The following is a 23,362-nucleotide window of genomic DNA, read 5'->3' as shown; positions in this document are numbered from 1 at the left end:
CTCAAAACGACCAGAAAGAGACAAAAAGACCACACAGGGACACAAAACCACTACAGAAACGGACAAAACTACCACAAGGACGCCAAAAACAGACTCGTCAATATATGGTCCCTTTTGTGTCTTGTGCTTTCTACCTGGGGGTCTTGCTCCTCTATAGGAGGGATGGAAGGGCCTTTTACATGTCTGTGCACAGGGCCACATTCCCTCCTAATCTGCCCATGTTTAGTAATTCTAACTTTTCATCAAAGTACCAGATATTTTCTGACGGTTGTTCATCTTTTGTCGCCTACTGATGATTAAAACAGGAGAGTTTCCTACAGATTCAACCTCTGAATGAGCTTCAACTGGAGGAAAAAGAGAGGAAAAAAAAAACCAGTTTGGAATGACAGTGCCCCCTGTCGTCTCTTCCTTACCGTCCAATCACCAAACAGCTCTGAGTCTCTAGTTGCTCCAGGAACTGTTGCTATGGAGTCGATCGCAACAGTTCACACACAATTTTCAGTTTGGATGCTTCACAGTAGATTAATAATACTCCCCGGCGGGATTGATCTAATCCAGAGAGTTAACAGCCGGTGGTAAAGGTGTTTTATTTGGGAGCAAAGTGCATGTCGAGGAATGCAAGTCCAGCCGGTTCCCCTCGGCACTGTCTCCATCGGACCGCTGTCTTGGCGCGATGGGACGGTCCGCTCCGTTCAGCGGGCGGCGCGCCTGGTGCGGCAGACCCGGGCAGGGCGGTCGGCGACGCGCGGCGGACCCCGCAGCAGCAGCAGCCGCGCCGCCGCCGGTTTCACCCCAAAGCGCAAAAACGGCGCAGCGGAAACAACCGAAGACGAGATCGCGGAGGAGGAATGCGGACAGGGTCGCGACTGCGTCTGCAAAGATAAGATGTTGAGGCCCCAAACTACAGGAGGGATGGTGAGGGAAAAATACAGGATCTTGAGCATAGGGAGCAATGATAATTCACAAAACAATGTTTATTTGGTTAGGGTTGACCAAGTTTGACACTCATAAGAAAACTATGCATTACAAGTAAACATCTGCAGGTAATTCTTCATCACAATCATTAAAAAAAAAAAAAAAAAATCCACATCAAACAACTTCTATTTTCAGACAAAGTTGAGATGAGGATAATGAAGGCCAGTGGTTCCCAGTCTGGGAGCATGATCCTCTAAAGGGGTTCCTGGTGCATTTTCACAGGTCACCAGATAATTTTGCTACTTCAAATTTTTTTGTGTGCTAAATCAAAAGTCAGAAAACAAGCATCATCTATCCTATAAAAGTTAAGATCCAAGTTCAGTTGATAATTTAGGATGGCTTAAGATGTTTCCAAGGCAGATAAAACACACTAAACATTACAAATTCATCATTAAACACCTCAGACCAACTTTAACTTCTTATAAACTAGGCTGTAAGACAATAATGACCTTTTCGTTTTGACAGACAGCAGTGGAGGAAGTATTCATAACCTTTATTTCAGTCCCGCTGAAAGATCTATTTAGGAAAAAGTACATAAGAATCAGCAAAATATACTTAGGTACATAAGTAAAAGTAAAAATATTCATTATACAGAATGGCTCCTTTCAGAGTGTTAATATTAAATACATATTTTACATTATTGGATTATTATTACAGATGTATGAACATGCGAGGAACATTGTACCATTCTTCTTAAAGGTGGAATTAATTTTAACTGCTGTATATACTGCAGTTTAGTCTGCAACTAATCATAATTTAACACACCAGACCACCTTTAACTTTTTATTAATTAGGGTAATTAGTCTATACCACACTGTAAATAGTAACTAATTAACTTAAATTTATGGGCTGATCATGTGTTTTATATTTTTCATATCATTCATTTCTTGTAATTAAAATCTTAATCTGTAAAGTACCCTAACTAAAGCTATTAAATAAATGTAATGTCATAAATTGCAGTATTTCACTCTAATATGTAGTGGAGCAGGAGTATAATATAATAAGTGAGTATAATAAGTGAAGTGTAAGTACCTTAAAGTTGTACTACCACATCTGGAAATTGCAATTTAGTTTTCCTCTCAAGCTCCCCAGGGGGTCCCAGAGGACGTCTGTGGCCCCGTTTCCTCTTACCAGCCTGCGTGAGCAGTGTGCCGGGGCCAGCGCCGCCGTGGCCGGTGAGTACATGCGGAGGGTGCGGGAGGTGGAGGGCCAGCTGCGCAGGCAGGCCGGCAAGGTGACCCAGGAGGGCATCAAGCTGGAGAGGGAGAAGGGTCACCTGGAGAGGATGCTGCGCAGCCTCAGGGCTGATCTGACCGTCAACAGGAGGAGCTCGGAGGGGAGGACCAGGAGACCATCCACCACCGAAACGGTAAGTTCACACAACTTGGCAGTTGTTGGTTTTAACACAGGAGCAAATGCACATTACAGTCAGTGAGTCTTGTAATCACTGTGGTGCCAAGTAAGTGGGTTTTCCACCTTGTATACATTCAACCCTGACTGCTGAACTTATAGAAGCAAGACACTCAGACTGAAGGAGATGGTTCTACCTGACCCCAGTAAGCCCGTTCAGTAGTCCATCAATGTCTCCACCGTGCTTTGAACTTTGTGCCACAATGTGATATATATACAGTCATAAAACCAGATGATCCACGAGGAACACACTGGATCATTTATCACTTCAGGGCTACCATTTTGTTTAGTTCTGACCTTCATGTAGAGAAACGGAGAAACGGAGAAAGGGATTAGCAGTGATGTTGTACTTGAGTCGGACCACAAGGATCATTTTCTGAGACTTTGCTTGTGTCAGGTGTTTCAACCTTTGGTCTTTTAACATTAATCTGAGGAAGAAAAAAAAACAGATAATTCTGCCAATATTTTGTTTATTTCCTTCACAGCAGCACAGGATTTTTTTTTTAGAGATTTCGCCTGCAGAAATGTGGATGTAACCGTTCCTAAACTTCCATAAAATTCTGTTAAAATCCCACACACCTCTTGCATTATTATTATTACACTTAATTATTTTTTATTAAACTTATCTTATTCAAAGTACTATTATCAAATCGTTTTTAAATCCTTTGTGAAATAAATTATGTTACATTTTCACAGCCATTTCATCTTAATCCAACCCCAGATATGTAAGTGATACGGCAGACTAAGGATTAATTTGTTAGGTTCAGTATTGTGAATTTAATTTTTCAGGGGAGGAGATGTGTTCGCTGACAGGTCTGCTCCGTTACAGGAGAGGGACGGTGCCGATTACTTGCTGCTGTGTGAGAGAAGAGAGCTGGCCAAGCTGAAACAGGATCTAGAGGGAGCACTGAGAAACACACTGACCCAGCTCCAGGTGATTTACAATGTTACTGCTCTATAGCTGAGGCTGAGGAATGTCATTGCAGTTGTTTTTCAAGTATTTGGTTATTAGTATAAGACCAACTAAAATTCTAACCAGACGATGGCGCCAGATGAAAAGTCAGGGGATCTTGGACTGGTGGACGGTCAATCGAAACGACATTTAAAGATGTCATCTTGGGCTTTAGGGAAATTGTGGAGGATATTTTTCACTTTTTCTATCATTTTATAGAGTAAACAATTAATTGATCAATTGACAAAATAATTGGGAGATTAATCAGTAATGGTAATAATGGTTAGTTGCAGCTCTAATGTGTCCTTTCTGAGTCATCCCCCCGTCTCTTCCAGGCCCTGGGTCAGAGCAGCAGACAGCTGCTGGACTGTGCCAGTGAGAGGGCTCGTGTCCTGGAGCTGCTGCCTCACAGCGGCTCCGCGGGAGGACACAGCAGCGCTGCTCAGACCTTCACCAAAACAGACCCCGTCAGCCCCTTTACACCAGGTACACTCAGGACAGAAAGTAAAACTGTATCAGTCTCTGCAGGCAATCATGCTGTTGCAGCAAGTAAAGCAGCTCTCAACAACGAAAGACAAATTACACAAAATAACACAAAAGGAGGAGTGTAATTTTACACACATCAAATGTAGATGTTAAGGTACTGCAATGCAGCATCACTGACAGAGTGACACAGACTTCAAACCACAAATTTTATTTAAATACAGCCAATCGGATCTTATTCAGGTCAAAATTGGCCTGAGTGGTTTGGCATTACTTTTTTAAAAGACAGATAAGCACAGAAACAGAAAAAAATAAATACAAAAAATAAACGGAAAGAGGTGCCATCTGAAATAGTGGAGCCAATATAAAAATATCAAAACAACAAATGAGTTTACTGCAGTGTTCATGTGTGTGTGTGTGTATATATATATATATACACACACACACACACACACACACACACACACACACACACACACAGTGTTCATACAGCATATACAAGAAATATTTTGGCCATGTAGACTAGTGTCAACAAGACTACGTGTCTACAGTAATGCTAGCAGCTCTCTGAGGCTATACTTATGCACAGTGTTGCTTTGAGCTAAATGCTAACAGAGCATGGCAACACGGTCATGATGACAGTGCTAACATGATGGTGTTAAGCAGGTATATTGTTTACAATGTCCACCATCTCAGTTTAGCATGTTGACATTTACCACTTAGCACTAAGCAAAAAGTACGGCTGATGAGAAGTTTTTGTTTTTTTATTTTTTTAGGTATTTGATTATAAGGTATAAGACAAATAAACATTTTTGCCTCATGATGGCGCTAGATGAAAAGTATGATGATCACCAAAGACATTAGAACTAATTCTGAGGGGAACATGAAATTAAATGACGTGTAACTTTGATGTGTGCATCAGTAGCTGTGTATTAATGTCTCACAATGGGCAGAGTATCTCCTGTACTACTATTGAACAGAGTGCAGTAGCCCTTTACTGAACATAGAATATATATCAATACATACTCTCATCACTAACCTACCCCTAACAAGGTACCTGCTTACACTCAAAAAGGTCAGATCTGTCACTTACATATCAATGGCGCAGCTGATCTTCCTCTTTAAAATGACCCACTGAGTACTCAATAGGTAAAACGGTTATAGTTTTGTAAATGGTTTCAGAAGCAGTAAGGGTTAGTTTAGGATGGTCCCCACTCGTTAAAAACTCACTGTTCTCGTGTCCTCTTTGATTTGCACAGTCCACCATGGCTTGTTTAGATGAAAGATCTTTTTTTTTTTTACATCACCGGCTTGTCCTCTTGCAGAATGCAAACAGGTTTTAGGGTCGTCCACTTTGACAGTCAACCGGTCACATCTACTGAGGGAAAACATCAGACAGATGCTAACCGGCGCCATTGCCAGGCAGAAAGTTGCTCACTGTGCTGTCAACGATGGCCTGGTGAAGAAAATTGCAGAGACAATCAGTCTGCAGGTAGACACAAACACAACAATGTGTTAAGCATCTTCGCATGCAATACAGAAATACTTGGATAATAACCGAGTAATGGTTGTCATTTTATACTGTCTTTTGTAGCAAGACCTGTCTTTGATGTCCGGAGCCACCAGACAGGCCATGTTTCGCAAGCAGAGGGAAATTAACTGTATTCGTCACAGCCACGACAGAGCGCAGGTTAGTGTGCGTTTGGAACAGGATCAGTGACTTTATTTGAGATTCAGTGACAATGTCTGCAATGTTTTCCCTTTGTTTTTCCCGTTTACAGGGTCCAGAGTACAGTGGTGATATACTCTCCAGAGAGAAACTCAACAGGCCTCTGGTCCAGGTTTATCAGAGACACCCGGGGACACAGTTACCTGAGGCTGCTCATCTCATACAGGTGTTTACTGCTCCCAAAATGTCAAATACACTCATCAATGACTGTGACAGATATTTGGCTCCCACCTTCTTCTTTATACTTCATAAACAAGTTCTGATTTCTAAATAATGACTTTATTAATTATCAAATCAATTATTGTTTTATAATAAACCATTTAGCTGGTGTACTTCTTCCTCTGATATAACTTTTTTTTCTTTTTATCCTTTAGCTCTTTAATTAATGATGAAGAACCCTCCAATAGTTTGACCACCTTCATTTTTCTTTGTGGCCACTCGGGGGCATTGCAAGAATCTATAAACACAAGACTGACATATCTTTATCTCATTAAGTTGATATGGGGAATGTATTAGCAAACAGTTGCTTATTTACACAACCAGCTGGTATGAAGCAAAATTTGCATTAGTTTGGAACCACCTGACGCTGTTGTTGGTCTCTATCAGCTCCTGAGGGAAACATCGTGGCCCTGAAACATCTTTAGCTGCTAAACGCTCTACTAAGTTCACCAGTTGCTAACTTAGTCTGTCTGCTGTTTAGTGCTGCAATCTATCAGAGCTTTTTTTCTGATCACAGCAGCTGAAAATGATGCTGACGAGAACGGTGAGGCTGAAGCAGAACAGTATAGTTGAGGGCCATAAAACCAAAATAATTTTGTAAAAAGACATTAAAACACTTACTAGAGCTCAAGGGAGCTGCAGAGTTGGGTGATAACTCTCTGCACATTTGTCACTACTAGAAACACCTTTTACAATACATAGAGCTGTCTGACCCAGTGATAGTTGACAACAGCAGCCCGGTTTATATTTTCACAACCTGGCAACCTTATCATTTGTTCTTACCAACGATTTATTACTGATCTATAAAGGTTTTAATCAAGTATTTATTAAGCCCTTTTAAACCCTTTAATTACAACTTAGAAAATATGAAGTATGCCTTATTAGTTAGTGGTACCATAGGAGGACTGCTAAACATACTGTTGGGTCGGTTAGTTGACAAATAAACCTTTGAGGAAAAAGGAATTATGCTAGCTTGCACTCGCAACATGACAGACAACAATCTGCATGACTTAAAAAAAAAAAAAAAAAAAAAAAAAAAAAACCACAACTGGGACTTGTCTCTTCAAATCGCCTCAACACATAAGGGCTGTTAATGGCTGCAGATAAATAAGACACCCAAAAAAAAAACCAAACTGATCTGAATACAGGGAATAACAACAAACAAACAAGGTGTGGAGTAAAGGTTCATCCTTCCACTGCATCTTTAAACTTAGTTAAGAGAGGTATATCTAAGAAAGGTTTCCTTTCATATAAGATAGTAGGAACCTCTCTCCTCATGTGTTAAAATAGGGACTGTAAACCAGAATCTCCTCATATCCAAATGATATTAGCATGTATACTATATACTTACCGGCAGATGTTAACACCATATATTTAAAAAAAAAAAAAAAAAAAAAAAAAAAAAGCATTCAGTGGTTTAACACTATCAGAAATCAGGCCAAATGTGTTTCCTGTGTGTATCTCAGGGCAGTGCAGTGCTGAGGCAATATCTAAAGTCCTCTGAGAGTGAGCTGGCAAGGCTGCAGCACGCCTGTCTGCAGCTACTGGACGACCTGCACAGCAAGAGAGCAGCAGCTCAGGTGGACGCAGGTGTCGTCCGCATGAGGCTCCAGCAGGTCAACAAGCGAGCCGTGCCTTCCTTACTCCAGCAGGGGGCATCCAGAAGCCAACTCTCCCTGTCTTATGTTAAGTAGAGCTGCAGCAATCACACAGGTAGAGAGAAATGATAGTGTTAATTTAATGTGTTGTGATAATAGGAAGCAGCTATGTGCAAAAAAAGTACTGGTTCAGGAATAAGAGCATGGGATAAAAGCTGCACTCATATGGCCAAAAGTATAGAGACACCCCAGTTCATTTAGTCCTTTGCACTTTTGGTCTTTGGTTTGGCCCTTTAGTTACAACTTTGGAACAGTTTCGGGGTGGACCCTGTCCTGTTTCAATTAACCCAGAGCAAAAACTAAATCCATAAAGAAATGGTTTTCGCAGTTTGGTCATTTGGACATTGCGTGTTTTTCCCCTTTGTGCAGTAACATTTTAAACACTGTTTTAACTTTTTAATTAAATTTCAAAGTGTTACAAGTTACAAAACAATGTGCAAGACTCTTCTGTTGAAAACTTTACACTTCTTGGTTAGACAGTAAGCACAGCCAAAAATCTGAGGATTTGTCTCTACGGTGACTCAAGGAAGCGTAGACAAATGCAGTCAAATATTAGAAAATTACTTTCAATGGCCTATATTCATATGCGACTGACATCTTAATTTTCCAGATGCAGATATGCCCAGCCAATTGTTAAACTGTTATTTCAGCATTTAAAGAAATTCCAAGATTTATTTGCTGGAACCACGTCTGTGTGGTCAAGTTAGGTCATTTTTACTGCAATAAAACATGACCATGATAGGAATACGGGCCTTTTGTACAGCTGAAAAATAGAAACAGAAAGAGCGGATGAAGTGACGTTTAATGATCATCTTATCAGCTTCCCCGCTGAAAACTATTCATTTACTGACTAAGGCATTTAGTTTAGTTTATTTTAACATACAAACCGACAAGCTGCCCTTTTTCTGTGTACCAAAAGAGCTTTTAAATTTGAATTCAACATCTTTTCCATAAAGTTAAAAACTGTGCCCCTGTCCTTTCCTCCTTCTCAGCTGTCTAGTCATGGGACTGCAGGTCACTTGACAGGCCTCCCACCAAACTCAACGTCTTTCATTAGGAAATAAGACATGATTTAATAAACCTACCCTGTTTTACCTTAGTGCAGGCCACGTGTCCTGTCATTCTGTTATAAAAACATGGCAAAAGTGGACAAAATATAGATTTTAAACTAGAGCGTAGTTTCCTAACAAAGCCCCATTGATTCTCTTCAATCTGAAAGGGGCTGTTCTCTGTAGGGCAGTGAGCCCAGGCAGCACTGATAAATCATGTCTAACACCGGGAAGCTAACAGCCTAATTGAATCATAAGCTTTGGGGTGTGGAATATTTTTGGAGTTTAACAGAATATCAAGAGAAACTAGAAGAGATTTACCTTCAGATCTCTGCAGCTAGGCCGGATGAGGAAGCCAAGAAAGACTGAATAAAGCTGCTTGGAAACTGCCTGATAAAGACGAGACTTCAGCAGTTTTCTTGTATTCCGAGATGAAGACAGCTGGTTTCTTCGAGCAAATATCAAGAAAGAAACAACGTTAAGAGGAATCGAGCCCCGAGAAAATATATTCTCCCCATGAGACTGAAACAGTCAGTAATGTTGAAGCTGATTAGTCCTCTGCTTCTCCTTTGTTTACTTCCAGCTGTGGGTAAGTGAACATAACATAAGTGCGTGTGTGCCATGTGTTTGCTTGTGTGTATGAGTGTACAAAAGATGCGTGCTATAGCCAACAGAAATACTTATAGTGAAAATTGCGCTTCAAAGTCCAAGGTGATGTCTGTTTTTAAGTTCAGAACAATGGATGGTACAGTTTTTGTCCTTTTCATCATGCCTTGGTTATTGTATCACTCGTGCTCCCCTACAAAAGTGAACTCTTATAAGTAATTTTGTGGTTTTAACCATTGCATCTGTCCTTCAGTTCCCCTCTTCTGCTACACCTGTGTTTTCCCCACCATCTCACCTCTTGACTGCATCAGATTTCCTCTGAAGTGTCCACCTGGGCAGCTCTGTCTGTCCAGCAAAGCTGTGGGCATGAAAGGTAAGAGGGCGCCTCAAGTCTGCGTGAGCAAAAATTTAAATGAATCAAAACTGAGAAAAAGAACTGAAAAGGGCCGAGCACAGAGGGAAATGTGTCGGTGTGGTTTACTTTATGTATGGGACTCTTAAACTGGTGTTTTTAATGAACTTTCAGGAGACTTCCATGTGGTGTTGTATGAGAAGAGCTGCGTCCTGCCCGCCCTGTGTGGAGTTACGGGCGAAAAATATACCATGGGACTCAACTTCACCTTCACCAATGAATGCTGCAACACACATCTGTGCAACAGAGCTGCAGTACCTGCTTCCCCCCATTTGACAGGCACAATACTCATATTACTTATATCATACTCAGTTTGGTGAATAGAAAAATATAAAAGCAATGTGAAAGAGAACGAGTTTGACACACATGAAGTGGAGTTGTCTTTTTTGCCCTCTAGTAGACTGTACTCAGTTTCCTCTTAGTAACTGTGCACTAATCTATGCTAAACCAAGGTTTGTTTTACCACGAGTGTGAGATGGAAAAATAACATTTTTCTCTGATTATTGATAACAACGTCTAAAGAAATGCCTTTCTGGTTGCAGAGTTGTTTTTGGCGGGGAGAGTGGGGATGAGTGTAACATGTTTTACTTTTGTTCCCATTTCTAGTATGTTTGTACAAACTGTGATAAAATAAACTACCTCTATCCACTTATCAGTCAACTTCATTTATACACGCCAAAAATCACAAGTTTGTCTCATAGGGCTTTACAATCTGTATGTTAATATATACACACTATGTTTTATTTACCCTCCGAAAAATTGAAAAACTCCACCAAAGAAGGTACACAAATAGACAGTGGTAGCCACAGTAGAATTAAGTCTAAAGCAACAGAATTACAGTATAACATACTGTAAGTTTGATTAAATTCATTGTTTTTGATTTTCATTTTAATGAATGAAATCAAAGTCTATTTCAGCATGACTAAAGCTGAAACAACTAATGATTTCCTTAATCGATTAATGAGCCAATTATTTTCTCAATTGATTATTAGTTTAGTCAACAAATAGTGAAAAATGTCCATTCAAACTTTCCACAGCCCGAGGTTACATCTTAAAATTGCTTGATTGGTCTGTTTATCAGTCTAAAACATCTTTCTACTTCATAATCTATCATATATGATAGAGAAAAGTACCAAATTGTCACATTCGAGGGGGTAAAACCAGCAAATGTTTGGCCGTTTTGCTTGAAAAGTGGCTGAAACGATAAATCAGTCATCAAAATAGTTGTAGATTAATCCACTTTTGATCGATTAATTGATTAATTGACTAACCATTGCAACTGTAACTGAAGCCATATCACTTCAGGCTATGTGGTTCATCATGTATTACTGAGACCCTCTACATGGCCACAGTGAAAGTTTCGCCCGAGGACCTCCACACCCAACCTGACCTGTATGTTGCAGGCAGCCGCTTGCATTAAGACAGGCTTTGGTTTTGTATTCAGGTTTGAACGTACGTCAAATTGCAGAGACGATGTGTAGTATACAAACTTTTAAAAGTAATGTGTATTGTTTTAAATCCAGACAGAAGTTAACTGTGCCTCATTAGACTTTTCAACAGCTATGAATTGCAAGTGATTTTTAGCCATATTAGTTATATAATTTAACGCTCTTTAACCCTTATTTACAGTAGGTATTTTGACTTGTCCTAACAGGAAAAGTAAAGGTGTTAGTAATAACATTAATTAGAGCTCTGTTACCTTAAATGTCCCAGTTAGCCCTGCCCATAGGCTGTATATAAAGATAAATAAATATGTACAATAAATAATATTGATATAAATATCTTTATATACAATCTATGGCTCTGCCAGTGAGTATGTACTCCTGAAATTAGCACACCTGAATGGAAAGGAGCCATTATTGATATTATTTAGTTCCACTAGTTCCACTTGTGGTTTTCTTGACATCATCAAGTTGTTGTACATGAAATAACCGGTTAGTGGCGCCATTTTGTCTCTGTCTGCTGCCTCTTCGCCAGTGTTGCCGGATATTTGGGCTAATTTTTGGCTAGATTTGGCTAGGTTGCTACAATTTGGGCAACTTTTTGTACCATTAGGTCGGTTTCAACGCAGGGAGAGGAGGTATAGAGGGAGCGATGGGAGAAACAACGACAAAGATACTGTGTGAGGTGAAAGGGACAGTTAAATTAAGGTAGGCTAACTACTTTTAAAAAAAACCCTAGCTCCGCAATTTGTGTCAAAATGTGTTTCATACCTCGGCCATATCTAAACATACAGACATTATACACACATTTTTAGAATCTGTGTGACTTACACTTTCAGAGGATATCATTGTCTGCGACGTCCATCGTAGATTAATGTCCACAAATCCGCTTAGAAAAAAAAGACGCTCCGTATAGCTCCATAACTTGCCTGAGAGTCATCACTTTTTTGAGTTTACTTCAGTGTCAAAGTTATTCATCAATAGCTGCCAAAACAGCCAATGCTACACAGCAAACGGTTACTGCAGGTAGCTAATTCGTCGTAGTTAATTTTTGCAAATTAACTACTCGTAAATCAGTGGGCTACTTTGACCGCGATTGGGCGGGTTATTAGGCTCCGATTGGGCTTTTTGTCAGCCAATCTAGCAACACTGTTCACCACCAGGTGCTGTTAACTTAGCCCCAACCACAGAGCACATCACCGGTGATTATATCTTATAGTTAAGTTTGATTAAAAAAAATAAAATAAATAAATACTGTTTAAAATGTGTTACATGATTTACCTTTCAATGTTTGTTATTTTACCGCTGTTGACCTCCGCTGATGGCGGATCACCGCGGCGGTTGGAGGCTTTCAATCAAACAACCAAGGAGATGACTAAAGTTTCTCGGGGAGATACGCCGACTCTGCCGCCGCCATACCTCCATCTCCCCGTGTTCGTGGACTCAAGCCTGCCGCTGGTGGAGAAGGAGCATTTCTCCCCAGCCAGAGGCACCGGGCAGGAGCCTGTACCTCAGGCCGTCCGGGAGATCCTGATCCCGGTTCGGCGGCCCTACGCCAGTCCGCCCAGCGTTTCGGGAGTTTCCGTGAAGACTTCGTGCAAGCTGAACAAAATGAGTGTGCAGGTGCGGAGGAGCGTGTTAGGCACCGGCGAACCGCACACCCGGCTCAAACTGGGGACATGCCAAGCCAGTAAATCTACGAGGGATTACCTTTACTTCGAATATGATTTTGGCATGTGTGAAGCCAAACGCACGGTGAGTTTTAACAAATACCTCAACGTCCATTAGATAGATGGGCTTCAAAGTTGGCACAGACATCCACGGATCCCAGAGGATGAATCCTCCTGACCTAGGTGATGGAAAGACCTTTCCTCTGCTGTCACCAGGAGCATGGCCGCTAACGTCCTAGGGGGCACCTGGGCAAAAACTTGTTGTCGGGCCCCTCTTGACCCCCAGAATACTTGGCAGTTTCATAGTTACCCCAGGCACCCACAAACCAAACAGTAGTCCAGGCCTGAAAAGACTAGTTGATTAATCGATTGGTCATCAACCAAAAAATAAAAATAAAATAAATAATAATAATTGGCAAAATTATTGATTTATTATTTAAGAAATTTTTGAGTGCCAAAACTTCTTTGTGAATATTTGCAAGTTTTCTCACTTTTCAGTGATGGCAAAGTCAACCTTTTTTGGGTTTTTGACTGATTTGAGGGGAGGGGGGTAATTTGAATATGCTGACTTGGGCTTCAGGGAATAGCGATGAGCATTTTTCACAATTTTTCTCACATTTTCACCGACCAATCAATTGATTATTACATCAGGTTATTGCTGTCAGACTTTTTGACATTGAAGATAATTGTAGAGTAACACAGCCCGATTTTTTTCTGTGTGAATTACTTGACACAAAAAAATAAAACACAACTTTACAACCGATCAGATCAATAAAAACTAAATAATGATTTATATGGAGCAAATTTTGTTAGAGATTTGCAGTTAATCAAATTATATAGACCCAAATGATATGTAAAAAAAACTTGGGGCTTTTGGGGCCTCTGGGGGTCAGCTGCCCGCTTTGCCCAGTTGATAATCCAGCCACGACCATGAGGCTGACATTTGTGATTTTGAGTGAACTGTCTTAATTTAGAGCTGCAAGGATTACTCAGATAATTGATCAGTCAATCGACTGAAGCTTAATTGGCAACTCTTTTTTTATGGTGCGCTTGATGAAGTCAACTCGGGCAGTAGGACATTGTGATGTTGTCATATGTTTTATGGACTGATCAATTAACTGAGAAAATAATTGGCAGATTAATCAATAACAGAAAAACAATCTTTAATTACAGCCTAGTCTCAACAACTGTTGGACCAATTGCCACGTTCATGTTACCGTGATGAGGAATTGTAATTTGACTCCGTCCAATACTTTTGTTTCCGACTAAATACCCCTCAAACTAATGAGGTTCCTATTGGTCTCAGTTGTACTTTGCTAATCAGCAAAAGTTAGCTAGCTAACATTCTAAATTAGGACGTTGGTAACATGGTAGAGAGTATACCTGCCAAACATCTACATGTCAGCACTGGCTCAAAGCACAACTGTACATTCTTGGTCTTGTCAAAAGAGGATTGATAATTTAGCTAGTTGTTTCTTTGCAGATGACTGATAACCAGGTGGCCTATTCAAACACACTGCAGTATGATCCACCAACGCTCCAAGGACCAATCAGGCGAGCTGTGCCCTTCACCCTGCCTGTGGCATGTTATTATAAAAGGTGAGACTGGATCCAGACCGGAAAGCATTGTGCATCAAGTTCTTTCAATTTTTTAACATTGAAATCCCATATTAAGACCTTTTTATATCCGGAGGATGTATTTATCTGTTTAGGTACCAGTACTCCTACAAAATTGGCTACACACCAAAGCTGCGGATGCGCAAGATCTTCAAATCAATGAAGAACAGAGCAAAATTCATTCTTACTCCACGAAATGGTAAAACCTACTAAAACATAATTTATTATCAGTTCTTATTATTAGAAATCAGGGTTAGCTTATTATCAGCTGACCCTGAGTTCTATGGTTCTTAGAAGTCTTGAAGTCTTATTTTGAGAATGGACGAAACAGTGCATTAATAGTTTTTGGAATGTTTATAAGTGGCCGTAACGCTGTAAAATGGAAGTATTATTATGGAAATATTACTATTGTTATTACCAAATAATCGAGCAAAAGTATTTTTTTTTTTTTTTTTTTGTCTTTGTGAAAGTAAAAAAAAGAAATTTTTTAAGGATGACAGCAATGTCTAAAACTGAATAAAAAAACATTTTACATTCGACATAAAGATGAATCCTTTTTAAAGATGAATAAGTTGTATGATATGCAGTGTAATCTTTATCCAACTGATCACCAACAGTTTTCTGGACAGTAGATCATCTTCATGCGGTTGCCTACAAACCACTGCTGAGAAAACTTCCATACACTTAGAAGTTGCACCAATCCGATGTGAAATGGTTAATGTCCACATTGTGCTTAAGTGTGGTTTTGTTGAACCATCATTACCGTTATTAGCAGTATCATCCTAGATTTACCCGATTAGTAATCATCATTGAAAACACCTAAAAATATTGGAAAACTCTTACTAATATACTAATGTCAATATGATAATCAAAATATGTGTCCCAGCCTTTGAATTTCACTAAACAAACCTTTTTAAAATATGAGTCCTTGTATTTAAATTTAGGAAAACCTGGATTCCTTTGCATGAATGAGGACGAGTCTTGATGCTCCTGCTGGTCTTGCTGCCTGACTGCTTCCCTCTTCCGTCTTTCAGCTCGGTGGGAAAGGCTCTCCCCGTCAGATCAGTACGTGCTCGGAAAGCCCATGTACTTTGAGGCTGAGGCTCCGTCCATGTCCCAAGACAAAAGACTGTACGTCCATTCGTGTTACGCGACTCCCGAGAAGTCCCACACCTCCGAGCTTCAGTTTCCAGTTGTGAAAAACTTTGGGTAATAGACACCTCACTCACACAAACTCAATATCTTGAGGTTTATTCTCACTCAGTCTTTATTCAAAAAGAAACAAAAATATGTCAATAGATTGGCATATTTTATGGTCAGCTTTTCTTTCCCTCTGATAAAGGTGTATGGTTGAAAGCAAGGACAGCCACTCTAGATTCATCCCATACAAAAACAATGCTGTGAGATTCTCTGTGGATGCCTTCTTGTTCAAGGGAAAGACAGACCAGGTGAGCAAAGATGCTTTAAGTTATTACATGAGAAAACCTGTTATCTATATGCTGTATTTTTGTGTTATAGACATTGTTTTCTGCAGCCTCTGCTAATTTCTTTGCTACGAATCATCAGGCCTATGTTTAAACACAGTCCTAAGAGACTGAAGCATTTAACTGATGGCAAACTTTGACTTTGATCTCCTGTAGCAGCTCTACATGCACTGTGCCATGTCTGTGGGCAGTTCTGTGCCCTCACCTACAGCTAAGTCCTGCAACTACGACACAAAAGCAGGAAGGTAAGTTGTTTTTTTTTTTTTTTTTTTTTCTTAAAGAAATTAAAGAATGAGAAATAAAAAGTTGAAGGGGTCAGCTCTTGATCACTGTTTTTCTCAGATGGGTTGAGTTGTATGGATCAGACTCGGTGTGCACCTGCTGCGACACCAACTGCAGCTCTGCTGCATCCACAGGTGAGTCGCTGCTTCTCTCATTGTCCATAATAAAACCAATCTTATTACTATTAAAGGATAAGGCTGGCGAAATTCTATACTGTCAACAAATACCATGAAAAGAACAAAGCAGCTAAAACAATCTTGGTTTTGGGCTTTTCATTCGATTCGTCGACAATAAGAAAAACACAGAAAAACACCAGCTCCTTTTTTGTCAAGCAGCTTGTAACTTTTTTAACAGTCCTATACAAATGATACTTGTTTACTGTAATGATAAGCACACATTGAGTTAAAATATAGCTATGCCATTGTCCGGTGTCACTGTGAACTTGTTTTTTCTGTTGCATGTAGGAAATTTGAAACTTTTTAGTTTTGCTGTTTTATTCCAAAACTGTCTTAATGCATTAAATGCAAGAAAAATGCCAGCTGTGTCTCATCAAGAATTATGATTATTCTGGCCTCCAAAAGCTAATGTCTTCAAATCACTCATGAACTCTAAATACTAATTTACAATTAGCTTTACTTTCTATAAATTTTTTAGAATCTTTATATGCATATTCTTTTTCTTTTTAATAGTGATTTCTGATTGTATTTTAATAACAAAAATTCAACATTTTCCAGTGACTGAAATAATCAGCAGCAGACCGTGGACAATAGAGCCTAAAGTGAAACCCACCACAACCCCGAAAAGGAAGACAGTTTCCACCACCATAACACCAGCACCACAACCAGAGATGGCCAGAGAGGTGACTGAATGGAGCAAGACTTCACAGCCTGAAGCGATAGCAGTGACTCTGATGGGTAAGGGGGAGAGTACGGTGAAGGACTTGGAGTGGCCCTTCGGAGGTGGAGGAGTGAAGTGGGTCGAGGTGGAAGGTGAGGAGAGGCGGGTGAAGGGCTCTGCTGTGGTGGAGGAGGAGGTGGTCACAGAACCGCACAGAATATTTGAAGAAATCTTTGATTTTGACTAATAAAGCTGACATATCAATAGTGATAAATTCAGTACACGCGGCTTCATTACACAATGCCTAATGAGCTATAAGCAATAGTCTGAAGGTCTTTAAATATATTTTTGCAAATGTTTTCCGTATTCTGTAATAACTGTGGTATTTGCCACATTGAATCTACAGCAATCATCTCTTTAAAGAAATAGTTCAATATTTTGGGAAATAATCTTTTTCTCTATCCTTAGATGAGAAAATTTACACCACTCTCACATCTGTTCATTCATTATAAAGCCATAGTGAGCAACCGGGTTGTCGTAGGTTAGCATATATTAATATGTTATACGGATTTAGCAAACAAGTTATCATGCGTTCATTTGTGCGCTTTAGAGGTGCTGGTAGAAAGATTTCCTTTCTTTAGACAACGTGAGGCTAGCTGTTTACCCCCGTTTTCATTCTTTGTGGTAAGCTAAACTAACTGCTGCTGGCTGTAGCTTAATATCGAACAGACAGATATGAGAGTGGTATCAGTCCTGAGTAATGAATCAATGCACTCAGACTCAGTGTGCATAGATGGGCACTGAATCCTCTGAGACAACAATCAAAAAAACAGATGTGGGACACCACTCCACTTAAATTGTTTATTGTGCAATGCATGAATTAACAGTGTAAGTGGAGTGCTGTCCTACATCTGATATTTGAGTGGTATTGGTCTTCTCATCTAAATCTTGGCAAGCAAACGAATATGCATATTTCCTAAAAATGTCAACCTGTAAGTTTAACACAGCGCAAACTTATAGAGTATTTTGTCAATTAACAAAAAGTCAAAGAAAACTCAAAATGCCAAGTTTCTCTACAGAATCTGTACATGATAATAGTCACAGGAGGCCATTTTCAGGTACAAGCATCATTTATTAGCTTTACATCATGAGTAAATGTTACAGTGCTACATGTGACTCATTCTGTACATATTCTCTTTTACAAATGTCAGTCACATTGAATGTGAAAACTGCAATTTCGACCTATGTGAAAATCATTATGCTACTCACACAGTAAAGGGTATGACTTGTCTTTACAACAGTTTACTATCAAACAATGTACTTACAAATGGAACAAAACTTGGTTTCATAACAACTGTATAATCGTAAAATACTGTCAACAGTGTATTCAGAAAAGAAAACTCTTTGAAGAGTACAATACCAATCCTTTCCATTCATCACAGAATTAATTTACCCTCACAATTTGTCCATTTTTAAGAAAGAATGTGACAAAGACAACTTCATAATGCCTTTATAAAACAGACCGTAGCGTCATATCACCTTCATTTCAGACGGGGTTCAGCTCAGGTACATCCTGGATGGAGTGTGCAAGAGTTTTCTAGCACACTCGGGTTCCTCTCCCATGTTATCCCGTTCAGGTGTGAAAATGCCCTGTCCTCAGTAGTACGAGCTCAGGTGGGAGTGAGTGGTGGGATGCCTGGTCATGGCTGACCCAGGATAGATGGAGGTGTTGGGGGAGTTCCAGTATGTCGACGGGGGGGCGAAAAAGTTGCCAGGGGAGACGGGCATAGGTGCAGGGTGGCCACCCATGAAGTTCATTTTGGGCTGGTGGCTGTGGTAGGACTGGACGTAAGACATCTCAGTCTGGTACTTAACAATCCCCCCTTCCGCCGCGTGATTCTGGTGTGCCTGCGAGATGCCTTGGAAGTCAAATTTGTAGGCGTAGCGCTTGCCGTGCACCTTGGTCATGATATTCTTGTCGTAGTAGTAGCGCAGAGCGCGGCTCAGCTTGTCATAGTTCATGTTGGGCTTGCTCTTGCGCTCGCCCCAGCGCTTGGCCACCTCATCCGGGTCGGTCATTTTGAACTCACCGTTGGTGCCCTCCCAGGTGATGATGCCGGCATTGTTGCTGTCGGACAGCAGCTCCAGCAGGAACTGCCACAACTGGATCTGCCCCGAACCTGGGAGAGGCAATGAAGAGGAAGAGTTAAGGAATCGTGTAAAATGTACACAATTACCGGCAGTAGCTCTGTGAAATGTTTGTGTCTAAGCCTCTTTATTCTTGTTAATATTGGAACATTTTCCAGGATTTCACGATCTGTGTGTTTAAAAAAAAAAAAAAAAAAAATCAAGCAATGACCATTAGGGAGATGCTCTAAAATTAGAGCCTTTAAAATTAGCATTAGCTTTTTGAATAAAAGGGAAAAAAATATTTCAGCTCCTCTTGATGTATTCAGTTTTTCCAGGACCTTGGACAGCTCCTCAGTTTGACAAAGTACTTCTGTTTGTTTTGTTGTGGCTGTACTGCTTTCCTAACATTAATATGACATATCTGACATCTCAGTCCCCTTTCACCAAATGTTTTTTTTTTTTGTTTGTTTGGTTTTTTTGTGTTTTTTCCCACCAAATGTGACCTTTTCACTGTGTGGTTTGGAGAAAGTGTCAGACAATAGGGCAGAAACCTACCCACAGGCCTGTGAGCGCTGGGGTCAGGGAGCTTGTATGGACTTTGTTTGCCTGTTCGGTTCTTGGATGAGCTGAGGGCTTGGCCTTCTGTGAGGAAAACAGCAGGGCAAACAGTCATTTTGGTGAGAGGGAAGCCAGATTTCATCTCAGCAGAATTGCATCACGCTTACACTGACGCAACAGGTGTGTCCTGACATTTACTTCATCTTGGAAAGTAAGTGCATGTGTGCCTGCCCTTGCATGCTTTTCTCTCATGTTGCCAAAGCAGACAGTGTAAAGGCCTCATTTGTGTCATCCTTGTAAGGTTATCCTGTGGTCGTTTAGAATCTTACCTGGGTTAGCTAGTCGACTGCTTATGGGCCCTAATGTCTGATACGGGTCTGTAAAGAAGAAAAAGCATATCATTATTTTTACATATTGTCGCTTGCTTGATTCAGAGCCTTAATGTTTACCAATTCCCCCTACATTTTATATTAAGTTCTTTCAAGACTAGATAAAAGGTCAGATGTTTTTTAACATCACATGCATCATAATTCTGATACTGTTGTTCCAGTACTTGGAACAAGCACTTACATTGATGGAGTGAAATATTCAATTCACAGCCCACATCTCATCACCCCACAGTTTTGTTCAGTGATTCAAATAGGTCTGGTGTTGTCCTTATTCAGAGCCATATTCACCAGTTGGAGAAACAGTTGGAGGGACGGATACGTCCCTCGCTACTGATGGGTTAGGTCGACTCAAAATACCAATACTTTCCAACAAGAAATCGGATAACATCAACACGACAGGCTGATTGAATGAAGTAAAACAAAGTGGTCATATTAAGGCTAATTATCAGGCTTTGACATCTAAACAAATATTCAGATTTATTGTGCATTATTTTTACCCGAGCTAGCTGCATGGCCCTAGAAATGGCCATGTCAGTCGGTCCCCCACTTTGGCCCAGACTGAAAAATCTCAACAACTACTGGAGGAACTGCCAGGAAATTTTTTACGGACATCAGGGTCCCCAGAGGATGAATCTCACCGACTTTGGTGATCCCCTGACTTTTACTTGAGTGTACCGTGAGGTTGACATCTGTGGTTCTGAGTGAAATATCTCCACAATTTTTGGATAGATTGTCACGAAATTGGATACAGACATTAATTTCCACTCCAGAATAAATAGTAACAACTCAGGTGATCTCTTAACTTTTCATCAAACTTCTTCATTTCACTTTGTCTAATAGTTTAGTTTATGACTTAATACCCATAGAACCAATGACACTCCCACCAGCTATACTTTACTAATTAGTAAATGTTTGCATGCTACACTCGAACGAAGATGATACCTGCTTAGCATCAGCATGTTGCTGTAGCATTGTCATTGTGAGCATTTAGCTCAAAGCACTGCCTAGCTTAAGTACCGGTGCACAGAGCTGCTAGCATGGCTCTGACTGTGTTTTGGATCTCGACTAAAATTTTAAATCAAGCCCTTTTGGGCTGGAGAATACTTTCCAGCACAATGTGAGTTTTTAATCATGGCCCGGCTTAAATTTGAATATGATAATATTTGGTACAAGTGGCTCTAATACCTTGCACAATTCTTGGAGCAGGCTCTGTGACTCTTGTGCTGTGTTGGTGCTCCATGGAAGAACCTACGGTTCAAAAAAACAAAAACTTGTATGAGTTTTGAATTCAATAAATTTATATGCAAAACCATTAGTTGTTCATGCTAAAAAATTCATCATGATTATCTGTTTTGTATCCTCCTCGGTTTTTGTTAACATACCTTTAGGCACTGCAGTCATGTTGTTTGTAGGCCAGCTGTTTCTGCGGCTGATCTCATCAAACCCGGTCTCTGCACACACGCGCGCACACACCAAAACAAAAAAACAAAGGATAAGACTAGACATTGACAAGCACATGGCATTAAAAGGCTTTGAAGTGGACAGTGGGACAGGACAGCTATAGTAGGAAGGAAGTCAGTAAACAGAGACTAAGATGATAAGCATTTGGAGGTCTAAAGATGACCCACAGTTTCTTGGGTGAGCTTTTTTTTTTTTTTTTTTTTTTGTTCAGGCCACCTCTGTTGCCACAAGATTGTGAATTGTGTCCCAGGAGTAGGACCCATACCCCCATTTCCTGTGTCGGTGCAGCTGTTTCCTGTCTGAAACTGGCTGTTGAGTTTTGAACTCATCAAAGTTTTTTGTTAACTGAGGCCAGTGTTGTGGCAAGGAACCTTTTTTAGACTTTTGAAACTATATAACATGGTTCTGAAACTCAACACATTATTTTTAAATCCCAAAATCATTCAAGTAGTTGTCCTCACGGCTGTAAATTCTTGCCTGAATTCTGAGCTTTGATTCACACCCAGAAACACAAAATGGAATGAAAAGTGACTTTTTCACCTTGTTGGACAGTATCATGCACATGTAATGAACACGCATGGTGTTTTATAAGGTTGTCGGGTTTTTATGTAAAATCTTTCTCTGTAAGAATTATAGCTGTCAGAAAAATGCAGTGCGAACAGTGGAAAAACATAGTAAAAATGAAGCATAAAGTAGCAGAAGATGGGGAAGTACGATACTTCAGTAAATGTACTTCTTTACCCTCCGCTGGTGCATATGCCGTAATTATATTTTCTAGGGCTGCAATTGATGTGTATCATACTGTATGATAATCATTAATCTAAAAAATGCACAACTACCAACACCATCACCCGTTACAAACGGTTTCTCTTCTACATAGATTTGTTGTGGTGGCCTTGTTGTAGCCAGTCCGATTTCACAGCACGTCCCACCCTAACATCCTGTTAAAACTGGGGCTATATTTTTTTTTTTTAAATGTGTCTCAAATATTCAAATCTTAGTATTTTGCTATAACACTAAATGTTTGTTACTAGATAAAAAAACACGTAAACATTAAAGTTTGGGGGGGGAGGGCATCCTGCGTTATTATTTAAAAAGTCAGCTAATATGCTTCATCAGGGCTGTGTGGGTGTGGTTTGATGACATTTGAGTGACCGTTTTAGTAACATAAGCAAAAACCTCACAACTGTCATCAGATCCTGAGTCGTGCAGAAAAAGCACCAAAACACAAATCTCTTGTGAAACAGCTAAAACTGTTCCGACTTTGGCTGAAAAGTCAGAACAACAATAAGCTGATTGAGAAAACAGGTTTTAATGGCCTTTTTAATGAAAAGGTGATGAAGGAGAGTGGATGATCTCACCTGCTTTCACCTGTAGTCTGGGTTGTTGTGGTGGTGTGTTGTTGGTGGGAGTTGTGGAGTAGGAGAACGTAGGGCTACCTGAAGCAAAGACCGAAGAAAGTCAAGATTATATATTTTTACGATAGATACAAAAATAATCAATCAGGGATAGATAGAGATTAAAGAGACTGAAAGGTGTTGATTCGACTCCGAGGACTTTTGATGACTAGGTCTATGGCGTTGCTGCAGTGCTGGATGGCATTTATATTGTAAGATGTTAGTGTCATTCTGTCAGCGCTGTGTATGTCGCAAAGTTACCATGAAAACCTGACTACAACGTGGTCACTATCAGACCTCTTACTAAAGCGGATAAATGCTGTTAATTATCTATCTCGAAATGATTCTTTTCATTTGTAACAGTGATTTGCAGAAGCTAAATTGCTGGTGCTTGAGACACAAACACTACAAAATGATCATGACAACATATTGTACGACACAGGAAACCTGCGCTAGCAAAAAGGAAACGGTGATCACAATGCTTACTGAAGACACCAAATTTGTTTAACAACATGACAAACTTCCAATAACATCACGTTTTTCCAGCCTCAACAAAAAATACTAGGAGGACCTCATAAGCATTGCAAGGTGTTTGTATTATT

At 40.1% G+C, this 23,362-nt stretch overlaps 4 protein-coding genes and 1 long non-coding RNA gene across 12 annotated transcripts in view; 3 read left to right on the top strand and 2 right to left on the bottom strand.

Moving 5' to 3' along the window:
• Positions 1 to 615: 615 nt before the first annotated feature.
• Positions 616 to 7,638, top strand: ccdc105 (coiled-coil domain containing 105). Its single transcript, XM_040118446.1, has 8 exons — positions 616 to 915; positions 2,060 to 2,344; positions 3,215 to 3,319; positions 3,673 to 3,823; positions 5,146 to 5,312; positions 5,415 to 5,510; positions 5,602 to 5,715; positions 7,235 to 7,638. The coding sequence occupies exons 1-8, from the start codon at positions 616 to 618 to the stop codon at positions 7,460 to 7,462; spliced, it is 1,446 nt and encodes a 481-aa protein (XP_039974380.1). The 3' UTR covers positions 7,463 to 7,638.
• On the bottom strand, positions 7,185 to 12,207 carry LOC120784558. Its single transcript, XR_005706462.1, has 4 exons — positions 11,767 to 12,207; positions 9,377 to 9,473; positions 8,797 to 8,923; positions 7,185 to 7,464 (listed from the first exon to the last, which is right to left on the bottom strand). It is a non-coding gene; the product is annotated as an uncharacterized LOC120784558 (long non-coding RNA).
• LOC120784557 (sperm acrosome membrane-associated protein 4-like) lies at positions 8,836 to 10,050 on the top strand. The gene is made up of 3 exons (XM_040118450.1): positions 8,836 to 9,064; positions 9,335 to 9,454; positions 9,608 to 10,050. The coding sequence occupies exons 1-3, from the start codon at positions 8,992 to 8,994 to the stop codon at positions 9,811 to 9,813; spliced, it is 399 nt and encodes a 132-aa protein (XP_039974384.1). The 5' UTR covers positions 8,836 to 8,991; the 3' UTR covers positions 9,814 to 10,050.
• zp3d.2 (zona pellucida glycoprotein 3d tandem duplicate 2) lies at positions 11,460 to 17,225 on the top strand. Of its 4 annotated transcripts, none has more exons than XM_040118440.1 (9): positions 11,460 to 11,643; positions 12,257 to 12,690; positions 14,089 to 14,204; positions 14,318 to 14,421; positions 15,257 to 15,431; positions 15,565 to 15,670; positions 15,863 to 15,951; positions 16,049 to 16,122; positions 16,723 to 17,217. In XM_040118440.1, the coding sequence occupies exons 2-9, from the start codon at positions 12,307 to 12,309 to the stop codon at positions 17,070 to 17,072; spliced, it is 1,398 nt and encodes a 465-aa protein (XP_039974374.1). In that variant the 5' UTR covers positions 11,460 to 11,643; positions 12,257 to 12,306; the 3' UTR covers positions 17,073 to 17,217. The 4 variants fall into 4 exon arrangements, with proteins under 4 accessions (XP_039974374.1, XP_039974373.1, XP_039974372.1 ...); XM_040118439.1 differs by having other exon boundaries at positions 12,247 to 12,690; XM_040118438.1 differs by lacking the exon at positions 11,460 to 11,643 and having other exon boundaries at positions 11,997 to 12,690; positions 15,866 to 15,951; positions 16,723 to 17,225.
• A 610-nt stretch (positions 17,226 to 17,835) lies between these two features.
• The window catches only part of fli1rs (Fli-1 proto-oncogene, ETS transcription factor-related sequence), a 27,874-nt gene continuing 22,347 nt past the window's right edge, over positions 17,836 to 23,362 (bottom strand). For 2 of the 5 annotated variants that reach the window (XM_040118444.1, XM_040118442.1), the window contains exons 5-10: positions 22,725 to 22,802; positions 21,285 to 21,353; positions 21,088 to 21,150; positions 19,843 to 19,890; positions 19,511 to 19,597; positions 17,839 to 19,005 (exon numbers count right to left, since the gene is read on the bottom strand). In XM_040118444.1, the coding sequence (XP_039974378.1) occupies positions 18,482 to 19,005; positions 19,511 to 19,597; positions 19,843 to 19,890; positions 21,088 to 21,150; positions 21,285 to 21,353; positions 22,725 to 22,802 (869 nt within the window). In that variant the 3' untranslated portion in view covers positions 17,839 to 18,481. Of the gene's footprint in view, positions 19,006 to 19,510; positions 19,598 to 19,842; positions 19,891 to 21,087; positions 21,151 to 21,284; positions 21,354 to 22,724; positions 22,803 to 23,362 lie in introns of all 5 variants that reach the window. The other 3 variants (XM_040118443.1, XM_040118441.1, XM_040118445.1) reach the window with 3 other exon arrangements.

This window comes from Xiphias gladius, chromosome 22 (genome assembly GCF_016859285.1).
Source record: "Xiphias gladius isolate SHS-SW01 ecotype Sanya breed wild chromosome 22, ASM1685928v1, whole genome shotgun sequence".
NCBI lineage: Eukaryota > Metazoa > Chordata > Actinopteri > Istiophoriformes > Xiphiidae > Xiphias > Xiphias gladius.
Note: the sequence above shows the minus strand (reverse complement) of the source record. Positions and strands in the feature narration are given on the sequence as shown.